Source organism: Carassius carassius, chromosome 16, assembly GCF_963082965.1.
Source record: "Carassius carassius chromosome 16, fCarCar2.1, whole genome shotgun sequence".
Taxonomy (NCBI): Eukaryota; Metazoa; Chordata; class Actinopteri; order Cypriniformes; family Cyprinidae; genus Carassius; species Carassius carassius.
The window spans coordinates 18602159-18625805 of record NC_081770.1 but is presented as its reverse complement, the minus strand read 5'-3'; the positions used below and the strand labels follow the sequence as shown (position 1 = coordinate 18625805).

The 23647-nt window shown below is 35.5% G+C and overlaps 2 protein-coding genes and 1 long non-coding RNA gene across 3 annotated transcripts; 1 reads left to right on the top strand and 2 right to left on the bottom strand.

Annotated features, from left to right (window-relative positions):
• Positions 1–457: 457 nt before the first annotated feature.
• Positions 458–8418, bottom strand: LOC132159761 (lipoamide acyltransferase component of branched-chain alpha-keto acid dehydrogenase complex, mitochondrial-like). The gene is made up of 11 exons (XM_059569361.1): positions 8284–8418; positions 6748–6868; positions 6584–6659; positions 6330–6511; positions 6129–6256; positions 4395–4653; positions 2767–2933; positions 2614–2691; positions 2349–2540; positions 2170–2241; positions 458–1417 (listed from the first exon to the last, which is right to left on the bottom strand). Exons 1-11 carry the CDS (start codon positions 8332–8334, stop codon positions 1250–1252), a joined length of 1494 nt encoding a protein of 497 aa, XP_059425344.1. The 5' UTR covers positions 8335–8418; the 3' UTR covers positions 458–1249.
• A 1794-nt stretch (positions 8419–10212) lies between these two features.
• Positions 10213–16454, top strand: LOC132159760 (RNA 3'-terminal phosphate cyclase-like). Its single transcript, XM_059569360.1, has 11 exons — positions 10213–10615; positions 10762–10862; positions 12767–12910; positions 13034–13157; positions 13252–13310; positions 13402–13543; positions 14499–14620; positions 14709–14767; positions 14970–15064; positions 15387–15491; positions 15574–16454. The coding sequence occupies exons 1-11, from the start codon at positions 10571–10573 to the stop codon at positions 15667–15669; spliced, it is 1092 nt and encodes a 363-aa protein (XP_059425343.1). The 5' UTR covers positions 10213–10570; the 3' UTR covers positions 15670–16454.
• Positions 16455–19632: 3178 nt separating this feature from the next.
• Positions 19633–23594, bottom strand: LOC132159759 (uncharacterized). Its single transcript, XR_009437902.1, has 2 exons — positions 23483–23594; positions 19633–20091 (listed from the first exon to the last, which is right to left on the bottom strand). It is a non-coding gene; the product is annotated as an uncharacterized LOC132159759 (long non-coding RNA).
• Positions 23595–23647: the final 53 nt, after the last annotated feature.

Below are 23647 nucleotides of genomic sequence, written 5' to 3'. Positions count from 1 at the left end.
GTGGCCTTTTCCACTGTTTCTCCTCTTTCTTATGTGAATAGATAATTGAATTTGTTGCGGTCATTTGTCAAATAAAAAAAATCAATACCCAGTATGTATTTGGTTTCTTCTTTTTCCATCATGGTATCCATTTGCACCAAACTTTAAACCCTATATTTATGATGTAATGTTATATTTATCTGATCACTTTTAGTCTTACAGTAAACCTAGAACACAAATCCTTTTTCATTCAAATATTTTTAAGGCATCTAAGAAAGTCTTACCTGCATGTTCTTTCTGTAACTGATGCTTATCTAACCCCCTGCTGAAGCTGTTTGACTTGTCTAAGGATCATAAATCTTAGAAGATTTACCAGATGTGCTCATTCCAGCTCCTGGAGTTCAACCCGGTTTAGAGACGGAATAGTAAACACCGCTTACTGTGGAATATTATCATTTAAAGAGCATTCTGCAAATGGTTCCTCAAATGTATCATTTATTAAAACACTTTCCTTCGTAATTCACACACACACACACACACACACACACACACACAACAATGCCTCGAAGAAAAAGAGTGGCAGAACATTATGCTCCAACAAGAATCATCACACCAGAGAAGATGAGAGGACACATCAGTACAGATTCCCCACAGCCAGTTTGAATCACGTATATTTTCATTGTGCTTTAAAAACGCTTGACTGGAAAGTAAAGCAGCAATGAAAAAAGAATAATAAAAAAAGAAATTATATTTTGCTCAAAAAAAAAAACATTTAGGAATAGCAATATTTGAAAAAGTCACAGTAATAATAATAATAATAATTCTACAATATAATTTATTTTTTATTATAATTTTTTCGGGTAACATTTTCACGAGGTGAACCAATACTATTTTTAAATGTTATCCACTAACAAATATTACTTTTAAAACCCTTGTGCAATGCGATTGGAGATTTTACAGTATGCGTGAAAGTTCATTTACAAAAACATCACTGGTACGTTTTCATATTTCTACACTGAGTTCATATCCTCTAACATTCAACATACAAAATATGCTCTGGTAGATGTAACATCTGATATCAGTAAGGCAACAAGAGGAAAGAATTCAGAAGAAAAACAACAAAACACCAGTTACTAGCTTCATAACGTTGTGAAAATGTTCTTCAGTCATGATGGAAACCAGTGGCTCAAATAGCTCAGTGCCCCAGTAATGAAAAATCTTTAGTGTAGAGTCTAGATACATCTAGATGTGATTGAAGGAAGTGTGGTTTCTATTTCAGATCCAGGACCATGGAAGCGGGGTTTTCCAGGAACAATCTCCACAGGTTGGAGAAACGGCTCATGGTGGCTCCGTCGATGATCCGGTGATCAGCAGACCAGCTTACGTTCATGACATGTGCTTTCACTACCTCGCCCTTGTGGTTGAACCGGGGCAGCACCTGTGGAGAACAAAAAAAAAAGATCATGTCACTTTAAAAATTAAGCTCCGTTCTCAAATCTAGTGTGCTGCCTTGGCGCCTCTGTAGGCAGCATACTAACTGAAATAAAACCTAATAAGTGACTGATTTGCTAAGTTCTATATAGGCAGGCATAAAAATTACACTGTTCGTAATCGTTTCCAATTGAGTTAAGCATTTGCATGTTGCTAAGCCAACTGTACAATACCATAGCATTCGTTAAAATAAATAACGCAAACAGATATTGTGTAAAATTAATTAGACTGAACTACTTTTATTAGTATTGTACGGAGTAAATAATTATGTCAATTTTTCATATTGGCTTTGTAGGCCATTTTGTGTTTTTTATATGGACCTTGTTGCAATGCATTATGGGATAAGTTAAGCATACATGTGATTCCACCTTAAATCTTGGCCAAAATTAAGCGCATCTCAGATGACAACAAAAAACTAAATTTAAAAAAGATTGTTGGAGTGTGCGTATGATCACAAATGTTCACAAAGTACGAAAAGACATTACATTGATAGCATAGAAAATTGCATACTTAAGGATGTCGCAAACTAGTGCGCTAGTATCGGAACATACTACATTAATGAAAAACTTGTATTACTACTTATCTTAAAATCTTATCCCTGTTGCTAACCGTGGATACTTGGCAAACCTCTGGAAATTTGTTCTCCGACATATTATAATTTATATGTAAAATGGAATTTTAGCACAAAACTTTACACACCTGTATCTTCCCAAGAGCACCGATGGCAACCTCAGGCGGCAATATGACCGGCTTTGCATAGGTTCCTCCAATCTTTCAATTAAAAACAAAGTTAATGTCACGTCGTTTCCATGCATAGCTATATAATTAACAGTACATCACGGGAGCAAGCAAAGGTCAACCTGGAGTTCTCAACTTACCGATCCGATGTTTGACAGCGTAAACGTTCCCCCCGTGAGGTCAGCGGTCCCCAACTGCCCTGCCAAGCCCAACGTCTGCAGGCGGTTGAGCTCCACTGCGATTTCAAAGACGCTGAGCATCTGTACGTTCTTGACGTTGGGTACCAGAAGACCTTGATTGGTATCCATCGCCAGGCCAATGTTATGAGCAGCCTGGAGGAGGACGATTATTTAATCTGAACCTCAATTTAATCTGAAATATCTTTCTTCTAGATGGAAACATTACCTTATAGGTGATATTTGTGCAGTTTTCATCCAAAGAAGAGTTGAGAATGGGAAAATGGAGGAGACCAAGAGATGCTGCCTGTTTGTGAAGAAGATAGTTATATTAAAACCAGGTTTATTTGGAGTTTTTTAACCCAACAAACCACTTTCATACCTTGATGAAGAACGGCATGTAGCTGAGCTTCACTCCTCGCGACTCTGCTAGGCCTTTTAGATCGGAGCGCAACCGAACCAACTGGCTCAGATCCACTTCATCTTTGTAACCGAAGTGAGGGATCTTCAGGGCTGCAGACATAGCCTTAACCATTGCCTTCTGAAAGCCTTTGTTTGAAAAAAAGAAAAGGAAAAAAAACAAATCAATAAAAATTGTTGTTCACACTTAATTTAAATTTCATGCTATAATGTTGCTAAGCTAACTGCACATTACTATAGTGCGTGTTACAATACAAAATATTGTATAAAATTAATTACATTGAACTACTAATATTAACCATGGTTTTATTAAAGTTAAAATTTAGTTAAATGGCATTTTGATTAGCATTTGTATAACCACAGTTTTACTACATACCCCATGGTTAAACTATGGTTAGTGCAGCAAAAATATATAGTTCAGTCATGAAACTCTAGATGGCGCTGGCTGACGGGGTGTTAACTTAGCTGATGATATTCAGAGAGTTATACGACTTGACACAAGCTGACTGGTTCATATGCAGCCAATGAGCTTACTGCCTTGTATTTATATGGCTGGCTAGTATTCACTCGAGATTCCTGCAGCGCGCTTTCAGAGTTCTCCGAAACCCCCCACCATCCCCAGCTCCACCTGTATAGATCTGCTATGGGTTATTTTCAGCAGCAGATCTGTTTCGCCAAGAACAAATACATTAACATTGTCATATCCATCACCATGCTAAAATGTTCAGAGAGTTGTCATGATTGAACTATAGTTAATTTGTGGTTTCTTGATTTTATTTATAGTAAAACCATAGGTAATTTTTGTTTGTTTAATTTAAAAATTTTTTAAAAAAAACAAAGGTTATGCAAATTGTGCTGTTCAAAACTGATTTCAATTGAGTTTAATGTTAGCATGTTGATAAGCTAAATGCGAAATGCTGTAGTATGCGTTAAAATACATGACACACAAAAACTGTGTAAAATTAAATAGTTAATATATTAATATTTTACTTTACTCAGTGAATAATTAAAGTCGTTGTATTGGTTTTAGTCTGTCATTTTGGATTTTATTTGCTGAACTTGTCACAAGCATTATTGGACTGGTTAAGCATAGACGTGATTCTGCCTTAAAGCCAAAGTTTACTGCTTGCATACTTTTAACCACTGCCTTCTGAAAGCCTTTGTAAGAAAAATTTAAAAAGTGCTGTTCACAATAGAGTTCAAGTGATTTCGAGGTTATCACTAACATGTTGCTAAGCTAACGTTAAAGCGCATAATGAAAATTGTTAATGACCTATCTTTAACTACTCTCATTACTATATTTCTGCACAGAGAGAATAATTACTTAAAACCATCATATCGGCTTTAATTACACTGACCTTGTCGCAATGCATTGTGGGATTGGCTAACCATGCATTAGATTCTAGTCTTAACCATAATTTTCAGAAAACCTTCATTAAAATAAAAAACTTTTAATCAATTTTTTTAATTAAATTTTTTTTAATTCTGTCAAAGAACAAAAAGTTACTGGAGACAAGATCGCCTTCTGAAAAACTTTGTTAAAAGATTGTCATTAAACATTTCAGAATCAACTTACAAATCGAAACACACCTTTAATGGGCTCAGTGTGGTCTTTGCCTGTGAAAACAGGTTTTGGGATCGCAGGAGTGGGTGCACTAGGAGGAGTCATCTTCTCTTTGGGCTTCGCAGCTGGAGCCGAAGGTACTGCGGCCACAGGAGGGGGAGGATGAATCTCCTGGAAGGGCGCTGGGGGTAAGATGGCCCCCGTCTGTCTGGCTATGAAGTTCAGGATGTCTTCTTTGAGAATGCGGCAATCTTTTCCAGTGCCGACGACTTCACTTAATTTAATCTGCAAAGAAAATATTTTAAATGCAGATGGACCATTTTTGTGAATTTCATAATAATAAAAATCATAAGCATAAAAATCCTTAGTAGATCCATTTTGCTACACGCGTCACCTCGCTCTCCCCCCACTTGTGGCCATAGCAATAACTTTAATTTCTACAACTATGTGATGCTGACAGGCTAGCCTTTTATCTAATGCTTTTCAAAGAGGATGCATGACCGTCTGTATAGAAACAAGGTACATCTCATGACCCTGATTTATAGGGCTACTGCACTGCCTGGCAAGTTCATGACCCGATGACAAAAACTGCTGCTGACGCCAAGCACTGTTTGATTTCTGCAGGCCCCTCTGCTCTGACATCCTACGTTCAAATCTACTTTAAATGACCCTAAAATGCTTTGGGAGAAATCAAATATACAGTGGGAAATCATTTATGGCAGGGCTTGATTTAATGCCTCAGGATTTGATTTATTTACTTTATATACATTTTTTTTTTCATTCATAATGTCAAGTATTTCTGAATTTCTGAGAAACAGAATGATAATAATAATAATAAATTATTAAAAATAGTATCATAGAGATATATTTTCCATCAAATATCCTGATCAATTGCATGGGATTATGAAAAAAACTTTAAAGCTGTAGTGTTCATGCAAGACACACAAATGTATATATTTTCATACATTATATATTGATAATTATATTAAAATTTTCAAATGTGATTCAGTTTTGTTATTATCAACTAAAGCTACTATATACACTTTTTTATCTAATAACACTAATAATGTATATTTTTATATAATATATTTTTTCTTTTATGATTAAAAGTATTTCTGAATTAAACAATATTCAAGGTAATGCAAAGGAAATGTTGTGGAAAAAAAAAATATAATTTATATTTAATATTATATATGGTTGTATTTTATTTTATATTATATTATAATGTGACGTAAAAACGTTTGCCTAAAACTTAACTAAAAAAATAATTTTAGTTATTTGAAATGAAGCTAAACTGACAAAATATAAATATTAGATGAGAAGCTTATAACAACTGACTTTTTCAACTTAACTGAAACAGAAAAAAAAGCTAAATTACAAAAACTGAAATAAGAAAAAATATTTCCAAAAGCAAAAACTAATAAAAATGACAACAGTACATAACAAAACAACTTAACTTAAACTTACAACTTAAAATCAAAACTAAAAATTTAAATGTAATGCAAAGACTAAAAAGGGTTTAAGCATAAAATAAAATAAGTGTAATACTGCTTTAAATTGTTGTTGTTTACAACAACACACACATATATATATATAGAGTAGGCGATTTTTTTTTTTTTATCTAATTAATTACATGATGTGGCGATTAATAAATCTGATTAATCGCACATCAAATTTGGCAGAAAACGACTCCATAAAGATAATTTAAAGTCATTGTTGTGTTTTTGAAAAAAAAATAAGAAGCCAAATCTGAAACGTACATTGTTCTCCATGGCTAAGCGTCTGACGGCTGGGGTGGCCTGGGTCTTGTGACCTTTGATCTCCTGGTGCGTGTGCTCCTCTTGGGACACGGCTGGTGTCTCCACCACATCCTCCTGAGGACCCTTCACTGCAAGAACCAATGAAACACTAAAGAACTCAAAACAAGGTCAAGTACTTATCCAAATACTCTCAATCCTTACCTTGACCTCCGTCCGTTTCAATGTCAACGAGAGGCTTGCCTACGAGGGCAATGGAATCAACATCATAGTAGAGTTTGCGAATGACTCCATCGTAACGGCTGGTGATTGTGACAGACGCTTTGTCACTCTGCACTTCACAGATGCTGTCGAACTGAGACACTTTGTCGCCTTCTTTCACGTACCTGATGATGAAAAAGATATTGGCGACCTCTGCTGGTAGATATTTTTAAGTGTCTTTTTTTTTTTTTACTTACCATTCTTTAACAGTAACTTCCATAATGCCTTCTCCAATATCTGAGAGCTTGAACTGCATAATTGGTCTCGCTGCAACTGCGATATAAGTAGCATAAAGTGATTATAAATGCATTTTACTAATTGAGAATACAGAGACGTTTATCAAAAAAACATTAAAACTCACCATAGCTTGTGCGAAAGAAGCGATGCTGTTGGCCAGCGATGAGGGAATATGAGTGGGGTTGAGATACAAGGCAAGCAGCCTGGAGCTTGGAGCAGCAGTGTCTGTGCAGGCGAGCAGAGACCTGAACCACATGACACAGAATAAAACTCAATGGAACAACATGATCTAAAAATACAGCATGCTTAACACACACACACACACACACACAAAAAGCAAAATGAAGACCCAAAGCACAAATCTCTGAATGAAAATAATCGCTGCGTACGAACAGTTACAATGATTTAATTCCACATTATATATCAAATATTAACCTTCTCCGTACATGTGAAAACACATCAAATAATCTTGTCTTGAAAAGGTTGCATATAACCAGTTGCAAATGTATACCTGTATATAATATAAAAATACTCACTATTTATGTTATATATTAGTACATGCAAACTGATTTTGTATTAAATATAAAAAATACTGCTTATTTAAAATTTAAATATTCATATAATGTAGACATTTACACTACTAGTGGTCTTGTGCATATATGAAATATAAAGTAATGTAAATAAATCATAAAAGTTATAGTATTATATATAATAGTACATGTAAACTTGAAAGGGTTACATATGACCGCTTACACACACACACACACACACACACACACACATAAAACAAATATATATATATATATATATATATATATATACACACACACACACGTTTAGTGCTGTCAAATGATTAATCACGTCCCAAAAAAGAAGTTTTTGTTTAAATAAACATATCACAAATGTAAATACATTTAAATATTTTCAAAATATATACTGTATGAATATGCATTTGTATATACATAATAAATATACACTCCACACAGACACATTATGTAAACAATTTTTTTTTTTGGATGCGATTAATCATTTGACGGCACTAATTATAATATATTATTGTATTATATGTCTACAAACATCCATCTACCTATATACGTACTCACAGACAGATAGATAGATAGATAGATAGATAGATAGATAGATAGATAGATAGATAGATAGATAGATAGAGCTAAATACTACATTTATAAAGCTTTGTACAAGTCTACAGAAATCAAAATTTTTGTACATCTGAAGCCACACACACACACACACACACACACACACACACACATATATATATATATATATATATATATACTGAGCATTTTACATATTTTATAAATGTCAACACATCCCATTCATTAATTTCCTTATTGATAAATTGTAGACATTTACACTAGCGTCACACTGTTTACACTATACATTTCCACTTTTTTCTCGATGTAAACAGCAGTTTTATGCTTGCTTTTTAACTATTTTCTTGGTGTTTACATGTTGGCAACTATCCACACAAATCATGCAGGTCCAGTTCAGCTGCAGCTGCTAGTACCTCGGATCCGTCAGCTGTGTAATCGCTTAAAAACGCTGATTTGCCTCTAAATTTACTCTAAAAGTCACTTGTGGATGTTAGAAGTCATTGGAATGTAGGATAGGTGTAAAATGAAAGGTGAGAACATACCAGGCGTCTCATAAATGCGAATGGAGCCCGCACTGTGATGACGGTCGCCATCTTTCTCCAGCGAGTTGATGTAACCGGAAATTACGTCACCCTCACGCCCCGCTCCACTGACCAATCGGAGAGCTGTTAGGTCAAGGGCAAATATTTCAGAGATATTTTAACAGAATATTTCTAATAAAAAGAAAAGCTTTGAATAGAACTGATAAATCAAAGAAAATTAGTTTAAATTAGGTTAAAAACATTTGGATGACAAAGGGCAAATATTTCAGACATATTTTAACAGAATATTTGTAATAAAAGGAAAGCTTTGAATAGAAAAAATAAACAGAAGAACTGAAAACAGAGTAAATCATCATAAATTATAATTGAATACATATATAAACTATTAACCACAGATACAAATTTTATAAAATAATAAAGAGGTAAAATATTACAAAAAGTAGAATATTTTTATGATAACTTAAATGCATATATAAAAAAAAAAGAAAAGGAAGAAAAAATGTAAAAAGTTATAAATACAAAAGTAACTAATATACGGTACGTTTAGACCTTCAATGTTCGTTTGTTGTCGTGTACTAAATGTTTATTCAATATATTTAAAATGACCAACAAAATACACTAAACACCTCTAAAATGTTCTCACCATCAAGTTAGGCACATCAACTATAACTCCTTCAAAAACATCTAGAAGCCTTGGAGTTATGATTGATGAGCAGCTGACTTTCTCAGACCACATTGCTAAAACTGTCCGATCCTGCAGATTTGCTTTATTCAAGATCAAGATCAACCCCTTTCTTTCGGAACATGCAGCACAACTCCTTGTTCAAGCTCTTGTTCTGTTCAGGCTGGACTATTGCAATGCTCTCTTGGCAGGTCTTCCGGCCAGTTCAACCAAACCTTTACAATTAATTCAGAACGCAGCAGCAAGATTAATTTTTAATGAGCCAAAAAGAATACACGTCACACCTCTGTTTATCAATTTGCACTGGCTTCCAATAGCTGCTCGTATAAAATTAAATTGGCATTGATGTTTGCCTACAAAACTACCACTGGCTCTGCACCCATTTACCTAAATTTGTTACTTCAGACTTATGTGGCCTCTAGAAGCTTGCATTCTGCAAGTGAACGTCGCTTGATTGTGCCATCCCAAAGAAGCACAAAGTTACTTTTGCAGACTTTTAAATTAAATGTTCCCTCCTGGTGGAATGACCTCCCCAACTCAATCCAGACAACTGAGTCCTTAGCCATCTTCAAGAATCGGCTTAAAACACATCTCTTCCATCTTTATTTGACCCTCTAACTTTAACACTCACTATTCTAATTCTATTCTTAAAAAAAATCGAACTACCTTTCTAATCTTTTTGTGTTCTATTTTCCTTTAATTAATTATGCAATTGTATGTGTGTGTGTGTGTGTGTGTGTGTGTGTGTGTGTAAAGACCTCGAACACTAGCTTGCTCTATTCTCTTTTTTATTCTATCTGTTTTCTTTATATTATATTATTTAAAATGCCATGCTATGTGTTAACCTAACTGAGACTTGTTATAGCACTTATATATATCATTGCTCTTTTTGTTGTTTTTGATTGCTTCCACTGTCCTCATCTGTAAGTCGCTTTGGATAAAAGCGTCTGCTAAATGAGTAAATGTAAATGTAAAATGTGTCAGAAAATATAATAAATATAAGGGTTGGAATTTAAAAAATATATTTTGATGACAAAATGCTACTGATTTCAGCTTATCCGTCATTTCTCGATTCATTGGGAATCGGACATGCTCACAAAAACACTCTCGGTTCAACGAGTCAGTTAGTTCACTCGAAATCCGCCCAGTTCTATTGGAATGAACCGAGCGGTTTAGTGAACCGGTTCGCACAGTTCACTAAAAAGATCAAATTCAATAAAACGATTCATCAACGAATCGGACACCGCTCTTCTGCGCATGCGCAGAGCCCGTCCACCTAAGCAGTGTAACTGACAAGACGAGTTGCCAGAGTGTGTTCGTACTGCCAGGAAATTCGCTCGGTTCTTATTTGTGCTCAAGTCAAATCCATCTTTATTTATTTAAACCGACCCAACCGCGCACTAAGTTTATTTCAGTCGCGAAGAGCCGTTTCCCCAGTGCCAGAGCTTTCGTTGAGAAGTTCGCGTTTACGGCGGCATTGTTCGGGGCCATACGCCGGTTTATATTAACTTTAGTACAGCGCGAGAGCCACGCGCGTTCTCTTTATTCCCACACGCGCACTTTGATACATCGTAACAATTTCTCTGTTTTTTTGTTGTTGCGAAAATGGCCGCAACTGCGTTTGAAATGGACGGGAGTGTAATGGAAGGGGTGAGTATTCATTTTCGAGCCCTTTTTATGTAATATCTCCGATTAAAGTTTCCATATGTCACGTATTAGAATGACATTACCAGAAATAAACGGAGTAGTCGACGGTTATTAACTGAAAAACTAATTTCGAATGTTTGTTTTTGAAGGGTGGACAGATTCTGAGGGTTTCCGTGGCGCTCAGCTGCATCCAAGGGACGTCCATCAAAATAAATAAAATCCGAGTCGGCAGAAGCACACCGGGTTTGAGGTAACGAAGAATTTTTTTTAAACGCATTATATATTAATTTCCGAGGCTCTATGTACATTTAAATCATTATTTTTTATACTTACAACATCCTCTATTTGCCCCCTCCTCCCTTTCCTATTCAACAGTGAACCATGAAACAAAGCAAAGTTGGTTTTTGAAGTCTAGTTACTGAATTTACACTTCACTTTTGGAGTCAAGTATATAGATATACGACTATATATTAAGTAAAGCTGTTTTAAACAATTGTTTATCCCACGGAAATGCTGTTAAATACATTTACCATGCATTTTGAATGGGCCCTTTGTTAGTTGGCACTGAAGCACATGGCTACTTTCCATGTTATCCTTCACTTTTATCCCTTTAAAAGGGCTGGGCCCGTATTCATAAAGAATCTTAATGCAAAAAGTAGCTCCTAGTGACAAAATTCTAAGAAAATCCTTAGAAATGTGGGCGTTTACTCTTAAAATTAAAGAAAAAATCCTAGTAAAGAAAAAAGTAATTCAGAAAGCATCTTAACCCTTAAAAGAGGTCTTAAGGTCAAACTTGTTAGGAGCACAGACGAGGACTTTTAAGAGGCTTAAGAATTTCTTTAGCAGAGGAGAAAATGGCAGAAAGACGAAGAGGCAGAAGAAATAAATGTGTTGCAGACAATGGATTACAGTGAGTTAATAAGACGCTATAGATTAGATCGTGCAGGGATCATGTTTGTGACTGATCTTATTAGAGACGTGCTAACATCTCCGCCATAGCGCCAGAAATTAATCACTACATTACGATATTTGGCAATTGTGAAAATGCAACAATGCAATAGTGATGATTTGGGTCTGTCACAACCTTCTGTAAGCAGAGTGATCACACAAACAATTACAGCACTTTCAGAACATCTTATTGTGTCGCAGTTCATTTAATTTCCACTGGACATTCCCACCTTGCAGGCTCAAAAAACTGCATTTATGAATATAGCAGCCTTATAGGTGCGCACAAGCAGGGGGAATGAACCGTTAATAGTTTGTGCTATACGCTCCCATGTCTGCTGCTTGTCCCTTGCTGTGACACCCGGCCCAAATTTTCCTTTAAGAATGGCCTTGTGTTCATCCACTAACTGAGCTAACAGTAAACACTGTTCCTCTGTCCAGTTTGGCTTTCTCGCCCTTCTTGGTTTTGATTCCATGTTTGATACGTTAAAACCAACATTTAAAGTGCCACTTAAATAGGACAGCAATCACTGTAATTGGAAAGAGTGGAACAATTTTTATCATTCTAGGCCAATCAAATACCTTATAGGAAATTAAAAGCAGGGTAAATAAAAAAAAGGATTTATATACACACATATAATGTGTTTGTGTGTGAGACAGAGAACGGTCAAATAGGAAAATTACGCATGTAAATTTCAAAGTGAGAATTAGAATAGGCCCTATACTTAAAATCACTTTTTTTTTTTTCCTTCTTGGACAACCAACCAATCACAGTCTTCAAAATATTGTGTCATACATAGCAACAGGGTCAACCCCGCCTCCTCACTAAGATGAAAGTTTTTGTCTTTTCCTTCTCAGAGTTGCTCTCAGATCGGTCCCGAATCGCTCTTAAGCTAAGACTCCTACGTAAAAGTTTTTAAGCTAAATTAAGTGTTTTCTGAGAGGATCCTTAGAATCTTTATGAATACGGGCCCTGGATTTTTATCAAAGGTCTTTAGAAACCCATTTTTCTTGTTGCTGTGTAAATGTATTGCGGTTATAAATTTAAACACAAGAGATGCAGCCTATATAAAAAGTGAATTAAACTCAATCTTAGTCTAATCTGTCAATAGATGGAGCAAATCTGATTATTTTGGTCGAAACGAGGTGATTTCAAACGGCATGCACTAATAGTTTTCTCTTCGTTGTTGTCCCGTTCACCGTCGCCAGGCCCCAGCATCTGTCAGGTCTCGAGCTGGTGAGGGACATGTGCAGCGGCAGTCTGGAAGGAGCCACAGTGGGATCCACGGAAATTACGCTTGGTCCTGGGAAAATCAAGGGGGGGAATCACATCGCAGACACTCATACGGCCGGGTAAGTGTCGTTTGTAGTCATTCACGTTGCCTTGTTTGTTCCAAACTGTGAAATAAGGCTCATTTGTGACGGCATGATGAAGCTCTTTTGGCTCAAAGTGTACTTGTGTTGTGTGGGGTGTAGAAGCGTGGGACTGCTGATGCAGGTCTCGCTGCCGTGTGCCCTCTTCGCTCGGGGTCCGTCAGAGCTGTGCCTGAAGGGAGGAACTAATGCTGAGATGGCACCCCAGATCGACTACACACTGAAGGTATGTGAAGAAGTACATTTGCACACTGGGCAGGACCGGATCGAGTCGCCAGCTGGACACACCCTCCTAATTCTGCCGTTCAAATCTCTTTCAGGTCTTCAAACCAATCGCGGAGAGATTCGGAGTTCAGTTTGTCTGCGATTTGAAAATGAGGTATTTATGCGCAACTTTGGTTCCGATGCTTTTATGATCATTAAAAGCAAAAGTGAAAACACATTTAAAATATTTTGTTTGTCGTAAACAGAGGTTACTATCCTAAGGGAGGAGGTGAGGTGGTGCTCAAGGTGAATCCTGTGAAGGAACTGAGTCCCATCAACTTGACCGAAAGAGGGAATATCACCAAGATCTACGGCAGGGCCTTCGTGGCTGGAGTGCTGCCCTTTAAGGTATAAGACCTTTTATATTTATTTTTATTAGATACAGTTAACTACACATTTTTTGTTGTTGTTGCTAAATGGCCGTTAAAGAAATATTCTCCCACAATGTTTTAAATAAATGGCTTTAGTACGTAGACTTGAAAAAACATAAGAATTTTTTTATTTTAATCATAAGTAGCATTGGGGCAAAAAACTAGTAAAAGACACTTTTTTTTTTTTTTCAACTAGTCTAGAAAAACAAACAAAAGCTCGAACATTATTTTATTTATTTTTTGGCTTCAATGCATTTTTTCCCCTTGGTTTTGTTTTTTATGTTGTAATTTATTAATTTTTTTTTGTAAGGCTCTTTAACCAAAACATTTTATTTTTGTATATATTTTTTTATACATAATTATACATAAGAAAAAAAATCTACTAAACCAGTTTTTGTTGTTGTAAATTCGATAAATATTTTACGTTTCTAGCCTCTGGGGACAAAAGCTCTTAAACCAAGTTTTTTTTTGCTACATAATTAGTGATTATTTATTTGTTGAATATTGTTAAACAGCCCCTTAACCACAACATTGTTTTTTGATTTTGTGTTTTACTTTTGAAGGATGAATGAATTTACTTTGTGTTTTAGATTTTGAAGAATGAGGTACATAATTTACGTTTGAAATGCATTGTATTTTTTAATTCACTGCATAATTTATGTTTGTTTCTCATTACCAGCCTTGGGGATAAAAGCTATTTACCAAGACATGCTTTAATTTTATATACTTACTGGGATAATTTACATTTCTTTATCTAGTTCAGAAGTGGCCTTGAGAAAATGGAGTAAACCAAAACAAAACACGCTTTGTTTTTAGGCTTTAATCAGCATTGTTTGGAAAAAGAGGCATTGATGTTTTTAAAACACTCCATTTATTTTGCAACTGTTCTTAACTTCCGTATAAACTTCGGTTGAATTGTTCTTGATGTTCAGTTGGCGAAGGACATGTCCACAGCGGCGGTCCGCACTATCAGAAAAGAAATTAAGGATCTGTACATCAACATTCAGTCTTTGCAAGAGAAGGACAAGGCCTGCGGCAATGGCAATGGGATTATGTGAGTACATCCGATCTCAAACCATCCACCGCAGTTGTTTTGTGATTCCATTTTGACTAATGTCTGTATATTTTGTGGCTCCTGGCAGAATAATTGCAGAATCATCCACCGGCTGCTTATTTGCAGGATCATCTCTTGGCAAAAAAGGTAAGGCTTATTTGGCTGCCCAGTCCTGAAGAATGAATTCAGTGTTGGCACTAGAGGGCAATACCTCACAATAAAAAGCCTGTACAGTACATTTGTGCTTTGAGTTTTAATGTGGACAAGACAGATTTCCTCTACTATGATGATTCCGTCTTAAAATGGCTATGGATTTAAAATTAGACTCTTATTTTTGTTTTGTGTTCAGGTGTATATGCTGACAAAGTTGGCATCGAGGCTGCAGAAATGTTGCTAAGAAACATCAGGCATAATGGTTGCGTGGACGAGTTCTTGCAAGACCAGGTCAGGCACACAAATACTTGACTGTTTCAGTGCAATTTAATAAATATGTGTTTTTCTGGAGAGTAATAATACTTTTATTTTTTTACGCAAGTAGCATTGGAAAAAAAAATCTGTAACCAAGATGTTCTTTTCTTTCTTTTTACAAATTTTATTACATTTTTAAAAATAAATTTACCTGGGCTAAAAACTCAAAACCTGCATAATTTACACTTTTTATTTTATTGATATATATATATTTGCTTGTAGTTTTGCTTTACTTCTCTTGTTTGTTTTTGCAACAAGTCTTAAAAAATAAAAGTAATTATCTTTTTTTTTTTCACAGCTTATTATTTTCATGGCCTTGGCAAACGGCACATCCAGAATACGAACGGGCCCAATCACTCTCCACACACAAACGGCAATCCACGTGGCCGAGCAGCTCACGAACGTAAGTTCAGACCTGGATGCTCTTTTATAGGCACTTTTGTTTAAAAACTAGCCGATTTTAACTCGTTTTCATATTTTTACAGGCAAAATTTGTTATACGTAAATCAGAGGATGAGCTTGCTAACAATACCTACATTATCGAGTGCCAAGGAGTGGGTGCCACCAATCCTAACCTGTGAATGCATGGATTCGTCGTCCCCGGCCGAGATGAGGAGGACTGGTATCAGAGACACACTACTAATGTAACTGACCGGATGATGCAAAGATAACTTTATTATCTTTTGTTCTTCGCAATTAAAGATTAGATTTTTTGCGCTGACCACCGAGTCGGTCCATATTTGCCCCCTGTTGTGTCCCCTTCAGAAACTTTCGTTGTTACTCAGGGTATTGCCTTACACTGTAATGAAACGGACACTTTGAACTATTCACGCAATATTCGCAGAATCCTTACTGTTTTTGGGCAAATTCGCTTTCCGCACGCTAACAAGCCTTAAAGTTTAATTAAACCCTTCTGATACTGTTAACGATAACGATAGTTTAACCAATTTGCATGGACGTAGAAAAATACATGTATGTCACTGGTAAATAAGTGCACTGTGTGTACGAGGAGGAACGTTTTTCATCTAAGTTTATGGTTCCATATAGCTGCTTTTTTTTTTTTTTTCGTTATTTAAGTCGCTTCTACATCGCTTCCGAAATTTCATTGCCATCTTATTCTATTTTCATTGATGTTCTCAGCTAATTTTGTCTTTTTGACTATGAAAATGATTCATAATTGGTCATTATTTCTATTTGTTATTTATAAGATGGAATTTCAGATGTAATTGTAATTTTTCTTTTGCGCAATTATTTTTTTATTTTTTTTGCTACTTTAGATGACCATGTTCTTTTGTTATTTGCATTTAAAAATTGTGGAGAAAAAATACAATAAAATAAGAGATGGACATACAGTCTTTCACCTTGATTCCGTGTAATTTTTTCGTATAATTGGATGATTTATCTGTATTTAAAGTGATAGTTCATCCAAAAATGAAAATTGTTGTTTACTCTTCCTCTTTGTTCCAAACCTGCGTGAGCTTGTTTCTTCTGTTGAGCACAAAAGAAGATATTTTGAAGAATGATGTGCAACGAACAGGTGAGGGTAGCCATTGACTTACTATGAATAATACTATAAAAATACTATGGAAGTCAATGGCTACTGCCAACTGTTTGGTTACTCCGTACAGGTTTGGAACAACTTTGGAGAAATGTTTTTGGGTGAACTATCCCTCTTTTAAAATCACACCATCCCTGGCTATTCTAATGCAATTCAGGCCTTTTGCATTTATTTGTCTGTCTTAAAGACTCTTATGGGCATTTAAAGCTGTTTTATGTGTCTTTCACCCATATAAGGGGCTACTAAATGACGTACCTAAGTGAAAGCACTTGTCGGGCTTACCATGCAAATCTTTACATTTAGCTCACCCTAGAGACGGTCTACAAGTGTTAGCTGTTGCCAGTCTAACTGGAGTGTCTCGCCTGGGCTCCTTTGTGTTCCAGGGCGGCACAATTACTGCCGGCAGATGCCAGGACAATAGAGGGAGCAGAAGAGAATAGAGGAAGCCATGTGATGATACGTGAATATGCATGGAGCCCTTGGGTCTGGAAAGGGCATGTCTACTTAAAAGGAGAAGTCTTCCCTCAGGGGCGAGGGGTGTGGCTTCTGAAGCACATTCAGTGGGCCGTCAGTCTGATCATTGGCTGTCCTGTGCATCTGTTGCTGTGGGGCGTAATTAAACACTGGCAAAGCTCAAAAGAAAACCTGGAAGCTAATAAATAAATTTGAACACTAGGAGTTTTAAGTTAATTCATTTTATATAATGAAATATTTTTGTATTTAAATGAATACATTTATGTATTTTAATTATCATTTTAAAAATTTAAACATTGAGATTTACTTGTGTGACGAGTGGGGCGGGGCCGAGGGATGTGGGAACTCGAGTGAGGCCGGTGGAGTGATTGGGAAATCCGCTACACCTGCGACCCACCACCGGTCTTGAGTCCCACAGAGGAGATGGAAGGATATAAAACTGGAGCGACGACAGTGAAGGAGAGAGAGGACCAGGCCTGGGCTTTTAGTTGTGTTTTGGTTTTTATTTGCGCGCACCAGTCGTCCGTGAGGGGCTGGTGCGCTGTTTTGTGTTTATTTTGTGTTATTAAAATGTCCTTTGATTGTCCGCCGGTTCCTGCCTCCTCCTTCCCGATGACTAGGAAGTCTTTAAATCATTACAACTTGTTTTAATTGATAAAAAGTAATGTAAAATAAAAAATACCAATCTTAGGTTTTATGTAAAAATGTTTTAAAAAGCTTAGTATATAAGAAAAACACGAGTTTATGATCTGTATTTCAAACAATTATTTTAATATATTGTCATAATTTTATTTCAGATATTATTTATTATAAACTTTATAATTGAGTTTTTAAGAATAATTTTACATTTGGATTTTTTTTATTAGTTGATCTTTTTTATTGAATTTAAACTGACTGATAAAAGTGTAAAATTAATAATTACAGATTATAGTGACAAACAATCACTATATCTTTACATATTATCTGGACGATCAAACAAATTGATCAACAAAACACTGGCCTTATTAAAATTAATTTATATGAATGATCAATATGGTTATAAAAATGTATTCATATATGAAATGTAAATAAATTATTTTGTTAATTTTATATGTGGGATTTCAATATAAATTTGTAACTGGATTTGTTTTAAAAGTACAAAAATGTTAAAGAAAAATAATAATAAATGTAAAATGTTATTATTAAAATGTAATATTGTATGTGTGTGTGTTTATACAAATATATGTACTTTTATGTTATGTTAATATTTTTATAGGTAGAACGATAAATATAAACAATTTATTTACAACAATAATAATTCAATTTATTTAACCTGTTTAAATATTTTAGAATACAACTTTAATATTTTGAGACTGATATTAAAGTTATATTTTTTATGTTACAAATAATGTACAAATTAATTAAAAAATAATAATTTAAGTCTTTATTAATTGTTTAAAATCACAAAAAGTAACTGACCTAAATCTGCCATGCAATGCTTTAGAAAAGTTGCTATGAAAAAGGCTTAACATAATCTACAGCCTTGGCATATGGATTTGGACATAAATCATGCTGAGAGGGTTAATACTGTGGTCCGAGCTGACTGAACATAAAGTTTGGTGCTTAAATATGACATCATAGATGACATCATACTTTGATATGCAGCATAAAGATTAATGCTAGGCAATAATGTTCAATGGACCACCAATTACATCATCTTTTGTTTTTATATTAAACTCTGACAGTGTTTTTAATAACTGTACGCACTTCGCCCCACATTAGATTAGATATGGTGACAGGACGGATAACACAAGCACACTGGATTTGCCAAAGCGTGAAACTCCATGGTGATAAATCTATATCAAGCACTGGAGTATAATATTGGGAGTGTTTTCGATTTTCTGTTAGAACATATACTTCTTTTATTGTCAACAAAGAAATTAAATACTTGTTGTTACTTATATATACGCACATAAGAAAACGTATTTCAAAAAAGCTTTGCATATACAAAATGGGATCATCAAAATAATTAATTTTATTGATTTAAATCTATAATCTAGCTATCTGTTTAGATAAATGTTTTTTGAAAAAAAATTTGGTTTTTACATTTTTTTTTCTTAATGTTTTTAGTGTAGTATATATTTAAATGTGTCTTTATTTTATTGTATTAAATAAAATTGAGAAATGTTGGCTTGCCAGCTAGATGAAATGCTATGTTTTTTTTTATTCAATTGATGTATATTTTATTTAAATAAATGTTTTCTATATATATAGTTTTTAGTAGTTTTTTGTTTGTTTGTTTGTTTTTAAACCAGTGAACAGTGACCCCTTTTGGAGGGTTTTAAAGACTCCGTTGTGTCATCATGGTGTCAGGAAATTTCTATTTTTTCAATCTAATCTGACCACTGAGCAAAAAATCCCCAATTTACAATAAGTCTTCTACATGACCTCACTCACCTCGTGCCAGCAGTGTCAATAGTTGACCTCAAAACACACAGTGAAAAAAAAACATTTTCTCATTTTCACTTAGCACTTGTGAAACCTGTAACTTTACTTTTCCATGATGTCATCTGCCTGTACAGAATCAAAACAATAGCTAGCATGCTCTAAAAAGCATTGATACACCATATGTGACAAGATGATCCGGAGGAAGAAACGTCTCAATAGTGCAGTCGGTTCGGAAAAGGAACTTTGAGAGTCACACCTTGCGAGGACTGTAACATGAGCTCAGTGTGAGGAAACCTGAGTGGGCCGAGTGAGCCAGATCCTCTCCACTCTGTTCCACTGGCACACTCTGTCCCCGCAGACCACAACACAATTTGGTCGAGGGTCCATTCCAGAGGGTCCCACCAAACCCAGCTCTGCTAAACCTCCATGAAGGCATGTCAGACGCTGTATCCTGGAGATCCCAGGAGAATAGTGAATGGAGCCAGTCAGCCACAGCCGTCCACAAGGTCTGGATCTCCTTAGTAGGAGGTAAGATGGACATTGCCTGACATTGAATGTTGAATGTTGTTTATATGACTTGAAAGATGCATGTGACAGTAGTCCTGCTCAGTTTGACTGAAAATGAGACCACAGGATGCACTGATGTCTACAACAGTACATGTATGTGTGTGTGTGAGTGTGTAGAGAGAGAGATAGTCCACCCAAAAAGCTGTTTACTTAAAGAAATACAAATAATAATAATTTATTTGATATATTTATATAAGTTTATTTGGTTTGAAAAATATTTACTATTTAGATTTAATTAATATATTTATATAAATTAATTTGGTTTGAAAAATATTTACCATTTAGATTTAAATATGTAAAATTAATAAATAGTTACTAAGTTTACTAGTTTTAAATTCTATTAATCATTAAAGAATACAAGAAACTATTACAAATTGATAATTTATAAAAAAGGACTGTTTATTGACAAAATATTCATTTGAATTTACAAATAGAAATTAGCTGTAACAAATATAATGATTAGTAAATTATTGAAATTAAAATAATTTATTTATAAATGCTTTATTATTAAAAAAAATACAATGCACCATTGGCAGAAATAACTATATAATAAAATCTCTGATCAAACAAACAAAAACTTGGATTAATTAAAAATGTATTCATTTTACATATTTCTTTATTTTTATCAATTTTGTGGGATTTTACGGTTAATGTCTGGATTTTAAAAATGGTTAAATAATTACTATTTAATAATTGTATTAAATTTAAAACAAAACAAATACAATTATGATGTATACAGATATTTTGAAGAACCTTTTTCTCCATACAATAAAGTTCAGTGAAAACCAAAATAAACGGACCCCAGTGACTTTCAAAATATATTCTTTTGTGTTTCACAAATGAAAGAAAGGGTGTTTGGAACAACATGGGGACGAATAAATCATAACACAATTTTCTAGGCTCTAGAAGTATGCTAATGTAATCATATCAAAAAGAAGCACAAGCTAGTTCTTCTAGCCAAGGGGCAGCAGGTTCACTGTGTTGTTTACTCATTTGCAGATTATTCAAATCCCACGCGCAATGCACCAAAACATCCTGGTTTGCTTTGTTTGCTGCCTAAACACGTAAAAAAAACAATCCAGAGAGATCAGTCTGAGCTGTCATGAATGGACCTACATTACTAATCTGCTTCATGACGTCCATCTGCTCACGGCGTGACCAGCCTCATACATGAACTCTCAGCTGCTGCTGTGAATGGCCTCAATAATAACACCACTGAACACTTGTGTTCGGCTTCACTGATAGATGGACGGACAGAAAGATGGAATGACAGATGGACGGATGGATAGATAGATAGATGGACAGAAAGACGGACAGATAGATAGATAGATTGATGGATAGAAAGATGGAATGATGGATGGATGGATGGATGGACGGACGGAGAGACAGATAGATAGATGGTCAGAAAGATGGAATGATGGATGGACGGACGGACGGACGGAAGGACAGACAGATAGATGGATAGACAGACAGAAAGATAGATAGATAGATAGATAGATAGATAGATAGATAGATAGATAGATAGATAGATAGATAGATAGATAGATAGATGGACAGATAGATGGACAGATAGATGGACAGATAGATACATGGACGGACAGACAGACAGATGGAATGATAGATAGATGGATGGATGGACAGACAGATAGTTTTATTGATGGACAGAAAGATGGAATGATGGATGGACAGATGGATAGATAGATAGATAGATAGATAGATAGATAGATAGATAGATAGATAGATAGATAGATAGATAGATAGATAGATAGACAGACAGACAGACAGACAGAATGATGGAATGATGGATGGACGGACAGATGGACATATAGATAGATTGATGGACAGAAAGATGGATGAATGGATGGACGGACAGATAGATTGATGGACAGAAAGATGGAATGATAGATGGATGGATGGATGGACAGATAGATAGATTGATGGACAAAGATGGAATGAGACTGTAGATGGATGAATGGATGGACGGACGGACAGAAAGATGGATGGACGGACGGACAGAAAGATGGAGTGATGGATGGACGGATGGACAGACAGACAGATAATTAGATTGATGGACAGAAAGATGAGATGGATGGATGGATGGACAGATAGATAGATGGACAGAAAGATGGAATGATAAATGGATGGATGGATGGACCGATAGATAAATAGATGGACAGAAAGATGGATGGACGGACAGATAGATTGATGGAGAGAAGGATGGAATGATGGATGTATGTATGGATGGACGGAGAGACAGATATACATGGACTGAAAGATGGAATGATGGATGGACAGACGGATGGACAGATGGATGGACAGAAAGATGGAATGATGGATGGATGGATGGATGGACAGACAGATAGATAGATAGATAGATAGATAGATGGATAGATAGATAGATGGATGGACAGATAGATGGACAGATAGATGGACAGATAGATGGACGGACGGACAAAAAGATGACATGATAGATTGATAGATGGACCAACGGACAGACAGATGGAATGATAGATAGATGGATGGATGGACGGACGGACAGATAGCTAGATTGATTGTGAGAAAGATGGAATGATAGATGGATGGATGGATGGATGGATGGATGGATGGATGGATGGATGGACGAACGGACGGACGGACAGACAGATAGATAGATAGATAGATAGATAGATAGATAGATAGATAGATAGATAGATAGATAGATAGATAGATAGATAGATAGATAGATGGAATGATGTATGGACAGACGGACATATAGATAGATTTATGGACAGAAAGATAGATGAATGGATGGATGGACAGATAGGTTGATGGAGAGAAAGATGGAATGATAGATAAATGGATGGATGGACGGACAGATGGACAAATAAATAGATTGATGAACAGAAAGATGGAATGATACTGTAGATGGATGAATGGATGGACAGACGGACAGATAAATGGATGGACAGAAAGATGGATGGATGGACAGAGATAGATGGATGGACAGAAAGATGGATTGATGGATGGATGGACAGAAATATGGAATGATAGACGGATGGATGGACGGACAAATGGAATGATGGATAGACGGATGGATGGAGACAGACGGACAGACAGACAGACAGACAGACAGACAGACAGACAGATAGATAGATAGATAGATAGATAGATAGATAGATAGATAGATAGATAGATAGATAGATAGATAGATAGATAGATAGATAGATAGATAGAAATATGGAATGACAGATGGATGAATGGACGGATGGACGGACGGACGGACGGACAGACGGACGGACGGACAGACAGACAGACAACAATTTGTCCTAATATTAAGTATAATAATTTCCCTTGTTATACAACAATGTACATATCAACATTCTACTTACCTATATCTGAATATACAAAAAAGTCAAGTAGGGCACTGAGTAAAACTCAAAACATGCGCAGGTTGACGTTTCTCTCCGAGTTAAACAACTTCTCGTCATCTCATTGGTTGAGTTAGAGTTAACCCGAGTAACATCCTTCCGTGCCGCTGATTGGACATCTCTGGA

What these genes read in the sequence shown, in the direction of transcription:
- LOC132159760 (XM_059569360.1), top strand. Translation starts at nt 10,571, where the DNA reads ATGGCCGCAACTGCGTTTGAAATGGACGGGAGTGTAATGGAAGGG. An exon ending in CTGGAGTGCTGCCCTTTAAG is followed by an intron (nt 13,544 to 14,498) that starts GTATAAGACCTT and finishes CTTGATGTTCAG; the next exon opens with TTGGCGAAGGACATGTCCAC. An exon ending in GGCAATGGCAATGGGATTAT is followed by an intron (nt 14,621 to 14,708) that starts GTGAGTACATCC and finishes GGCTCCTGGCAG; the next exon opens with AATAATTGCAGAATCATCCA.
- LOC132159761 (XM_059569361.1), bottom strand. Translation starts at nt 8,334, where the DNA reads ATGGCGACCGTCATCACAGTGCGGGCTCCATTCGCATTTATGAGACGC. An exon ending in TGAAACGGACGGAGGTCAAG is followed by an intron (nt 6,257 to 6,329) that starts GTAAGGATTGAG and finishes TGGTTCTTGCAG; the next exon opens with TGAAGGGTCCTCAGGAGGAT. An exon ending in GCACAAATATCACCTATAAG is followed by an intron (nt 2,541 to 2,613) that starts GTAATGTTTCCA and finishes GTCCTCCTCCAG; the next exon opens with GCTGCTCATAACATTGGCCT.